Source organism: Oreochromis niloticus, linkage group LG15, assembly GCF_001858045.2.
Source record: "Oreochromis niloticus isolate F11D_XX linkage group LG15, O_niloticus_UMD_NMBU, whole genome shotgun sequence".
NCBI lineage: Eukaryota > Metazoa > Chordata > Actinopteri > Cichliformes > Cichlidae > Oreochromis > Oreochromis niloticus.
Window position 1 is genome coordinate 32,127,015 of NC_031980.2, and position 11,327 is coordinate 32,138,341.

The 11,327-nt window shown below is 39.6% G+C and overlaps 1 protein-coding gene across 1 annotated transcript; it reads right to left on the reverse strand.

Annotated features, from left to right (window-relative positions):
• Nucleotides 1-768: 768 nt before the first annotated feature.
• Nucleotides 769-9,376, reverse strand: LOC100709617 (pyroglutamyl-peptidase 1). Its single transcript, XM_003449082.5, has 5 exons — nt 9,209-9,376; nt 7,450-7,502; nt 6,281-6,397; nt 5,451-5,683; nt 769-4,671 (listed from the first exon to the last, which is right to left on the reverse strand). The coding sequence occupies exons 1-5, from the start codon at nt 9,240-9,242 to the stop codon at nt 4,476-4,478; spliced, it is 633 nt and encodes a 210-aa protein (XP_003449130.1). The 5' UTR covers nt 9,243-9,376; the 3' UTR covers nt 769-4,475.
• Between the last annotated feature and the right edge of the window lie 1,951 nt (nt 9,377-11,327).

Genomic DNA, 11,327 nt, shown 5'->3' on the forward strand with positions numbered 1-11,327 from the left:
GATACACTGTTTCTTCTTCAGTCACCTAATTTTCTCTCTTTGTGTTTATGCACCACTTTGCATTCAATCATTAGTTATTATTAATCTCTGGCTCTTTTCCACATTGTTTTTTTTTGTCCCTTCTTCCTCTTCTTACCCCCAACTGGTCGCAGGAGATGGCCACCTCTCCCTGAGCGTTTCTACCTGTTAAAGGGAGTTTTTCCTTCCTACTGTTGCCAAGTGTTTGCTCATAGGGCGTTGTCTGATTGTTGGGGATTTCATATATATTATTCCAGGGTCTTTATGTTCCAATGCTTTTTTGAATTGGTGCTATATAAATAAAACTGAATCAAACGGAATTGGTGACAGGAGGATAGCACCAAGAATGAAACGGGAGAAAAAAAAGACAGGAGGCAGAAGTGGAGGTGACGGAGTTAAAGACAGTAACCAGGAGGAACAGCTCAGGCTGAATAGTTTGGAGACAAAGTTAGAGAAACAAGGCTGGGTATAGTGGGAAGGATCATGGATGTAGTGATTGGCATGTGTGACTGAAGAGGATGCTAGAGATCTGAACTGATTAAGACATAGGCAACCTAACTTCTTCATAATATTGTGTTGTGACTCGTGTTTTGTGATGGTGAATCGGAATTATGTAGATGTCAGGCAAATTTTGAACAATAGAGTGGGGCCTCATAGTAATAACTGTGACAGGCCTTTCATGGTCATTGTACCAACATGTTGATTACAAGGTTTGAATAGGAGTGAGTACTGAATGGAAACGCACAAACATCACTTGTACTTCTTTTATTTCAAAGCCTTTCCTTTTACAAAGCCAGGATTACTTACTGTAACAGTGCTTTGTTAATGAAGCTGAAGAGCATACCTTTCAGAAGATACTCCCAAAACACAGGTAGAGCACACACTGATATTAAAAAAAAAAAGAAAGTACTTTTTGAGGTAGCCACAAGGACAGCATCAGTACTACATCTCTGAACTGACCCACTGAGAATTAGTAAGGCCTTTTCATAAAACACATAACCAACAGCAAGGCACGGGAGGGAGTTTGGGGTCAGAGGTCACCTCATATGTAAATTTGAGGTGAGGCTTTCATTTTTGTGAGAAGAAATTCTGCTCCTACACAACTTTTTTTTTTTTTGACTTCTCTGCACTCACAAAGCCACATGGTAAAATATCAGCACCTAAAACATCATCAGAGATTTCTGAAACACCACAACCAAAAAATGAGCTTCAGTTATGTTCAGCTCTGTGCTTCACTTTGTGATGTACAGAACAGCATTAAAACAAAATACAAAGCTAAAAATGGCAATTTACTCAAATTTAATGGCACCAACTTGCTTAATTATTACTGAAGCACTATACAGTGTCAGGTGTTATGACAGTGGTGTGAAAAAGTGTTTTCCCCCCTTCCTGATTTCCAAGTGTTTTGCATATTTGTCACACTTGTCACCTATTAAACCAAGATAAACCGAGTAAATGCAAAATGTAGTTTTTAAATGATGATTTCACTGATTAAGAGAGAGAAGTTATCCAAAAGTAATTGCCCCATGTGTTAAATCACGAATTTACTGCGATTAACCACATTTTTTTGGAAAGCTGAGTTCAGTTTCACTAAATAGACTCAGGCCTGACTACTGGCAGACCTGTTGAATCAAAAAAAATCCTTAACTAGAACCTGTCTGACAAAGTGAAGCAGGTTAAAATATCTCAAAAAGCAACACATCATGCCACAATCTAAAGAAACACCTGAGCAATACAGTCTGGGAAGGAATGCAAAGCCATGTCTAAGGCTTTGGGCCTCCAGTGAACCACAGTGAAAGTCATTATCCCCATATGGAGTTGACTTGGAACAGTGGTGACGCTTCCCAGGAGTGACTGGCCAACCAAAATTACTCTAAGTGAACAGCAAGGACTCATCCAGGAGATCACAACAGAATCCAGAATAACATTAAAGAATCGCAGACTTCACATGTCTCAGTTAAGGTCACAGCTTCAACAATAAGAAACAAACTGGGCAAAAATGGCATCCATGGGAGAGTTCAAGGAGAAAACTACTGCTGACCAAAAACAATAAAAAGACTCATCTCACATCTGCCAAAAACATCTTGATCATCCCCAAGAGAGCTAGGAAAATGTTCTGTGCAGCATTTCAGAAAAGGTACATCATACCAACAGTAAAATATGGTGGTGGGCTGTTTTGGTGCCTCTGGGTCTGGAAGACTTGCTGTGCTAAATGAAACCAGGAATTCTGCCGTCTGCCAAAACATCCTGAAGGAGAATGTCCGGCCATCTGTTCATGACTTCGAGCTGAAGCGCACTTGGGTTCTGAAGCAGAACAATGATCCAAAACACACCAGCAAGTCCAACTCTGAATGGCTTTGGAGTGGCCTAGGCAAAGCCTTGACCTGAATGTGATTGAGATGCTGTGGCACAAATTTAAAAAGGCAGTTCCTGCTCAAAAACCCTCCAGTGTGGTTGAATTACAACAATTCTGTAAAGATGAGTGGCCAAAATTCCCCCACAGCGCTGTAAAAGTCACATTTGCAGTTATTCCGAACACTTGATTGCTGTTGTTTCTAGTAAGGGTGGCCCAACCAGTTACTAGGTTTGGGTAGCAATCACTTTTTCCACACAGGGCCATGTAGGTTCCCCTAAATAATAAACACCTTCATTTAGAAACTGCATTTTGCATTTACTTGGGTCATCTATGCCTAATATTTAAATTTGTTTGATGATCTGAAACATTTAAGTGTGACAAACATACAAAAAAAAAAAGGAAGCGAGCAAACACTTTTTCACACCACTGCAGATCTATCGTTGGGGCATGAACCCTGTATTTAGCAATATATAAATGATTACAGGCCAAAATTACTTGAACTGAAGCTGTGTTAGGTGTAGGCAGTCAGATTCTCAGGAGGCAGGGAGTGATCGAGATTACAAAACACAACACAATCCAATTTTTTTTTTAAAGAAAAAGAAAAAGGAGCATTTACTCAGGGAGTGTTACTGTCATCGCCATGCATTCCTGCTCTACATCATAATCACCGTGAGAAAAAAGGGTTGACAATGGAGGTCTACAAAGCTACACAAGTTAAAGTGACAGAAAATAAAAACAAAACAGAAGCTTTCACATTGCTTGAGAAATGCTGTCCAAATTCCAGATTAAGTAAAACTGAAATAAACAAAAAAGAAAGAAAAAAAAAGTGCTACAGAAAGGAAATGAGGCCCAATTCTGACTGAAAGCAAAGTCCAACTTCATCAAATCAGATTCTCAGATAAAATAAGCAGCTACATCTGATTTAATGACAGGAACGACAGAAAGTTAATCAAGGAAAGAGTTAGAGCTGCACAACCACAAAAGAATGATTCCTATAAGGTTTAAGATAAAATTTGCAATGTCAAAGCCAGCAGGCATCCTCAGACACAAATCACAGCAAGTGTCACTATTTCACCATCCAGTGAGTCTGGGAGAGTCATGCCCAAAGTGCGCTTTAACAACAAGGCTACATGATATGAACTACTTCACTCTATACAACTCACCTGTTACAGTTTAATACATACTTTCCACAGTTAAAATCCAGTTGTGCAGCCGTAATGTATGACATAATTATCCCACTGAATCAATGAATGAGATCTGTCAAGTAACATTGCACATCCCGGGGCCAGATCTCAGTGTGTGTGTGTGTGTGTGTGTGTGTGTGTGTGTGTGTGTTTCTGTCAGAACTGGGCCAACAAACTGGGGAAATGTGAGCTGGAACCAACCCGTTCCCTGATTTAAATAACCTTTGTCAAAGAAGGCAAATTTACAACTTCTTATAAAGAAAAAGGACTCAAGAAAACAATTCAATATAAATGAGAAAAGCATAGATAAGCTTTAGAATACAGAGAGGAGAATATGAGGAGAAAATGAAATGAGCAGTTTACTGCTGGATGTTTCATATTAATCCATAATGCAGACTTTTATGTGTACTACATGAAACCTATTGTGACCAAGTAAAAAAAAATAAAAATCTGAGAAAGAACCATAATAATTACAGTTTCCCCCAAATGTGCCTTCTATAATAATTTTAATAACCCTACCCCTATAAGGTGCATTATTAGGAGACACATTTGGGGTTATGGGTTATAATATCTGACACATTAGAGACCACCTGCTGCAGCTGCATGTGAACAATACAAGCAGCATTTTGCTCCTGTGTTTATCTGGTTTTTCCTCACATTTTGCTCCAATGTCAGAATGCTTCCAGTTCTTTGAAAGCTTACGTTACAATGAGACCGTAATAGAATCAGGCCTAGCAAAGCAAAAAGCAAAGAAGCAAGACAAACTTTGAAAGCAGATTATACTGTGAAGTAAGTGTCATTATTACCAATTAAAGATACAGTTTTAAAAAAAGGGGGGGGGGGGGGCTACTTGTGATTAAGTGCAATTTCTCTTGTGTGGTGAGGGCTGGAGAGGCTAGCTGGCATATGGAGGTCACTTAGTGGAAGTGTTGCTGGCAGTGGATCTTCCCTTCAGCTTGGTCCATAAGCTCCAGCATCTCCTGGATGACGGCCTGCAGTGCACGACCCAGGTCTTCTTTGCTGTAAGGCTTTCCAAGAGGAGGCACATGAATAAAGGCAGAGCGGCCGTGGCTCAGGTACAGAGAGGTGTAGTAGGTAAAATCACAGAGATACCTGTCAGGGAAGGGAGCACAGTATTTAATAAATGAAGAGACTGACTCCATAACACAAACAAACAATAAAACAGCATTTCCATGACATACTCGCCTCTCAGCTGAGCCAGTCAACCGTGCACATACCTTCAAAGGGCCCTGATCACTACCTGTCACACTGAAGCATTGTTATGTCACTGCTAGATCTTGACAGCAGTAAACATGCTTTGCATTTTCCCAAAGGCCGAACTGCATAATGTGACTGCTGTTTATATGGTTACTATAGCCTGGCAGCTGTCAGTATATCAAAAACACTGCTGTTTTTGGCCTAGCAGAACAATTTCAGGCTGCCTCTGAAATGTAAAGCTTAAAGCTTCAGTCAAAACTTCTGGATTCGACCAAGACAGATTTTACGTCAAGTAAAGCATCAATTTAGCAACGTAAGTGCATTTATCATTGCAGAATTAAAGCAACTAGCTAATTTGTCAGCCTAGTGTAGAAACTTTCAAAATCCCTAAATTCAAACCACGAGAAGAAATAAAAAATAAAAAACTCCTTCATTCAAACATTTGCCTCAAAACTAAAAACAAATATTAGTCAGGTTCCAAAAATTGAACTTTAGCAGAAAACCCTGATAAGGCCTCAATATTTACAATCATAGCGACATATCTGTGCCGAGTTCTGAGCTAGCCATCTCTATTTAAAAGTACCGCCATGTGAACAGTACATGCGACAGTTGGACAGATAAAGGTACACAACAAAAGGCTTGGTATAAGAGAAAAAAACACATTAAATAATGACCTCCCGGCATCTCTGGAGACAGACACGGCTACTCCCAGTCCTGATGCATTCACTCTTTTGCAGACCGATTCCATGTCAATGATCGAGTTAATGCAGTCTGGGCCTCCAACAACGCAGCACTGTGAATCGGGGCAGAAGCTGCTGTTGTCCAGGCCCTTGTAGCCATGATTTCTTCCACACTTCTCCAGCGTGACAGTGGTGGCCATACCCGAGACTCCAACATGAACTACCAACTGTCCAACAAAGAAAACAATAAAAACACAAAGTCAGAATTACTAGACTACTGTAGGCTTCCCTTACACCTGAGGCCATGCTCTCGAAACAGGGCCTAGGATTATTTTACTGAAACAAAAAAAAGAAAGGAAACTTAAGATAAAAGCTCAAGCAGAATTTTACAATTTAGCCCCTTCATAGAGAGCTTTTAACAAAGGCACTTTCAAGCCCATAATTCATCGGATTGTTCACCGGGGCTTCTACCTTAAAGCAGCGGTCCCCAGTCCCCGGGCCACGGACCGGTTGTTTGGTACCGGGCCGCAAGAGTTGAGGCTTGGGTATGAAGTTCATGGTTTCAATTTTTAGCGTTATTTTATTTTATTTATCGTTTTTATCGTTAACTCTGTGTCCCTGGGTCTTTTCCCGTGTGTTCTGAATAAATCTTCTTTTTTTGGTACTGGTACTGGTTTTATTTTGTTGTATTTATCCGCGACACCTCAAAGGCCAGTCTGTGAAAATACTGTCGGACATAAACCGGTCCGTGGCGCAAAAAAGGTTGGGGAAGGCAGTCTTAAAGCGCAATAATGCTGTCAGGTTAAATCAGGTTCTCCTCTTACCAGTGGATGATACTGCTTCCATAATGAAGGAACCAAACTCTGGACTTGTTGGTACTCAACAGGAACCTCATGTACATGCAGATCCACATCAGTGCCCAGCCCGAGCTTCTTCAGTTCCTGTCAGAGTAAAATTAAAACCTGAAGTTTAGAATTCATTCCACATGTTGAAACATCAGTTTCAGCTTCTTCAGTTAAATTTAGATAATTTACAAAAATTGCAGTAGATAAGCCATGAAACGCATTCGTCGTGCGAAGCTACGCACTGTGGCGACCCCTTGTGAATAAAAGAGCAACTGAAAGTAGCTTTACAGGTTACTGTAGGCTGCCCCCTTTGCCTGTGCTCTTATCACTTTTACTTCATGCTCACTGACAGCTAATTTCCCTGCAAAATATGTCTCCACGTATTTGGAATTTTTGGTCACTTGGGAAATATATTTCACTCCCTGTATGCCTCATCTTTGAGGAAAAAAATCGCTCAATGCTTTGCCATTCCCAAATGGTATAATTTTTACAGTCAACTTGGCAAACAGAATGAACAAATACTTCAACCCCAAACCCAGTTTTTTCAAAAACAAAATCAAGAAATAAAATATGCCAAACACTGACTTCACATATAAAAACAAACAAATCTGTATCAAATTCAAAGCCAGTAACCCAACAGCTCCCCGAGTCTCCCTGCAGGACAAATAGCCCTGGACACTGACCTTCCAGTTGTATTGAAAGGAGGCTTATTTGAGCATGTCTGTGACCCTTCCACAATGTGCCCTTTTGTTTGCCTTTAATATCCTTATCAAGTCCGTCTAGACACCCTGACAACCACCATCATCCCCCCACACAAAACCTCTGACGAACACTGCTACATAGTACGAAGCCGGCCGGCAGCCGGCAGCATCACAGAACTGCCACACAAACATCTTCCAAGTATCGGCAAAAACGACATGACGACCTTCAAGACTTTTGAAAAGCATTTACGGAGCAAGTTTAGTATTAAAAATATATATATATATAACACCGTCACATACTTTAACTGTATGGCACATTTACTTTTACCAAATACAGACTTTTTAAAAAATCATTTAAGGGTAAATACTAATTTTGCAAATTATTACCCCTTTATTAGATGCTAAAAAAATGAAACAAAGAAAGAAAGAAAGCAAGCCAATAAATACCTGTACTGCTACCCAGCTGGCGTTGACAGTGTGCTCTCCAAATGGCCCAAAACCTGCAAAAGATGTCAGCTGCTGAATTAATGTGGATTATGTTTGTGGTGTCTGCAAAAACAGCCATTTTTAAAAGATTTATTTATTTTTTTAAATAATTCTACTGATATGACCTTAAATGTAGTTTCTGATTGAAAAGGGGGCTGTTAAAGATTTGGGTTGACTGCTAGATGCTGATTTGCAATATAAAGGTATACATTTAATCTTTTATGTCAAATGCAAAACATCCTTTTCGGTAACATGACTGAGATGTCATTGCCTGTTGTTTGAGATTATAAATTGTTGTTCTGAAGAATGCACCTCGTTATTAATAAAGACCTGATGCACAACTGCAAATGAAAAACTGTAAAATCTCAGCAGCCCATGGAAATTCACTCGGGACTGTTTATATAAGGCTCTATCACTGATTCCCCCACCCCACTGTCTATCCTAGGGTCACTGGGTCCCTGGGGGTTGGGTGGAGAGGGGATCAGTCTGTCTGACAGGCTGCTGAAAAGGAGCAGAGTGAGGGGCCAGCAGCTGCCAGCCAGCCTGCTATTGTGAAGGTGCTGTTCCCAGGCAATCTACACTTCTCCTATCAGCTGGAGCGACACGTTTCTGCACCCCTTTGTGTCTGGAAACAGCAAATTAATGTGTCTGTTCTGCCAAATGTTACCATTTAACACTGTAGTTTGCACTTACGAAAATATGTTCATGTAGCTAGACTTGAAGTTGCATTGGAGCATCATTTAGATAAACAAATATGTGCATACACAGTACTTGTTATATTAACAAGTAATATAAATTGGCGTGATTATTACATAGGGGTGTAACTTTGAATCAAAAGTAATGCAAAAGAAGTTTTCTGAAATTAAACACAGAGACTGGTTGATGAACAGCAGCTGTAGGTCCACGCTAGCATATCATAATGCAAAATAATGAGATTAAACAGGATGAGCTAGCATAAAGAAACTCATTCAGTAACTTATCAAAAGTGGAACCTAGTCCCTGTTTGGGAATAGGATATGTATTTTAAGCCACAGATCTATAATGGCATCACACCCAACAATTAGACAGGAAGATACGAATAATTCAAAGCAATAAAGAATAAAAAACAATAATTTAGGCTAAAGATTTCATGATTAAACTCTCTCTGTCTTGTGTTTTCAACTTTATCTATTGTTCATCTGTCTATATTTACTGACATAACTCCTATGATATCCATTTTTTAAAACTGAAATAATTTCAATAATGTCCCAAGTCACAACTAACAACATCTAATATTTATGAAAATATATGCATTATTACCTTTGCTGCCATATGGTATGTGCTCATCATTAGTGACTAATACTTCAGATGAACACGGGATATTTGAAAGCATTTAGAAACAAATATTATACCGTATCCATAGAGCAAAAAAAAATGTGTAATAAAAAGATGATATAAATAAAAAGGGAGTAATTTGTTTACTGTCTGCGGCCTTTCAGCTGAAGTAATCTAACACACTGGTGAGATCACCGAACCGGTCTGTAGCGTGTAACTATTCAATAATGCCTCCCCCCAAAACTCTAAAGGGTCAGAACTCCCACAAAAGTACTCGTTTCTTTCTGTACAGTTGCAACAGAGTGGAGCAGGAACGACCTGACGCCATTAATGGAGCAGCTTTAGTCTCCTCAACTTTTCCTCAACAGACAAAAGAGACAACGACAGCGGATAAAAGAGCCCAAACCTGTAACGACCACAGCCCGTTTACTGTTATCCATCTCCCGTCCCGATCACGAGGAACCGCTGCCTCTTTTTTCTCGGTCTTTACTTTGAACAGGGTTAGAGTGAGAGTCCACCCCGCAGAGCTGACGGCTCCTTCTCCCACACACAAACCGGAGGTACTCCCTCCTTCCGCAGGCAGCCTAAGACGTGACGTGATTACGTCAGCAAAAATACGTTTTTGAAAGATTTTTTTAAATAGTTTTTTTTAAAATTTTATTTGACAAACAGTGAGTATACAACATACGAAAAGATGAAGTATACAGAAGAACAGAACATGAACACACAAAACCAGGGGTAAAAAGAAAAAAGTAATAATTATATGAATACACGCAAAAATTCACATATATATATTGTTTTGAGAGCCTTTTTGTTGGTGGAGTCTGATATTGATTGTATGTACAATTCCACATGCTTAAGAAAATGACAGAAATATGGTGTTTTATTAGTAAACTTACATTTATGGATAAAAAATTTAGCTAAAAGTATTAACAAATTTATTATAAAAAACATTTATCATTCTTCTTGGGGAACTTAAAGAAACAGAATAAAACATTTTCCCATCGTAAAGAAAACTCCCTTAAAATATGGACAATAACAAACCTGCTAAATTCCTTCCAGAATCTCTGTGTAGAAGAACAGTACCAAAAAAGATGTGTCACAGTTTCTGGATGATCCCCACAGAAAGTACAATTAGTATTTATGTCTCTTTTAAATTTTACCATGTAGTGACTGGCAGGATAACATTTATGTAGAATTTTAAATGAAACTTCCTTCACCTTATTTACAATCAAATATTTATGGGGGATCATCCAGACTGTCTTCCAGTTGATATCTGGAACATATCGGTTCCAGTAAGATATTATATATGGGAGAGAGACGATATCCCCTTGGAATAAACTGCGTATTCTCTTATTGCTGTCACCAAGTTCCTGTGAAAAGCAGATTTTCCCTACTGCTGACTCAGCTGTATCTGGGAGAGTGAGTGAGGTAGATATTGAGCTGTCAGTGTTTTTATATAACATTAAAGTACCTGAGGGTATGGCACCAAGCACCATTGAGAATTCCCGAACACTGACTGGAAAATTATATAGTGCAATAAAGTCGTTGTAAGTAAGTAGTTGTCCCCCTTTATTAACCAGCTGAGCCACCAATAGGATCGCATTTTGGACCCAAGTTTCCAGGAAAAGTGATTTATTTTCAAATAAAATATCTCTGTTGTTCCAGATGAGGTATTTGTGTGGTGAGAAGTTGTGTTTATAAATGAGGGTCCATGCTAAGAGGACCTGCTTATGGAAGGATGAGAGTTTTACAGGGAGTTTCTCAACATTGTAATTACAATATAAAATTAAAGCTGCAAGCAGCGATACGAGGGCCCTCGCACCCCGGCACGTCGAGCCAAGCCCAACACCTAAAACCAGCGCGTCCGATCTGATGTTATATTGATGGAATTCATGCATTTAACCACCAGCTAACATTTCATCTAAATCAACCATTATTATAGTCGTCCCACTAGGTGGCGCTCTAACCATTACTGACAAATGCCATAACAAACATTTCCGAGCTCGAGTCTCATCACGCCTGCGACCTTTGGGAGAGACTGGACATTGTATTTTTGAGTGACAGCAGATTACTGCTTTTTGGCGAGTGATTGAAACTCCACGTGCCACCATGACCACCCCGTTTCCCTGAACGTAAAAAGCTTCGCAATTTAACATCACAAAGGTCTTTAGATTCCACACACAGGAGATCGCGGCAATATGATGAAATCCCTTGGAGGAGTTCGTCAAAGAACGAGGCCTGAAAAGAGGGGAAAATGTCGCCAAAATTACACATTCATTTTAAAATAGCCGACTTCCTGTTGGATTTGGGATATTGCTCCAAGAGACTTTTTTGTACATCTTGATATCTCCCACAAGCTTACCAGGTTTCAGACTCATATATAAAACACAGAGCAGGGGCTGTTGTTTTGAAATTGTGTAGGGGGCGCTGTGGAGCCATTTTGCACTATTCAAGGAAAGTGATCACATAACAACAAAGCCCTCATCACATTGGAGGTGTGCGCCAAATTTCAAGACTTTTTA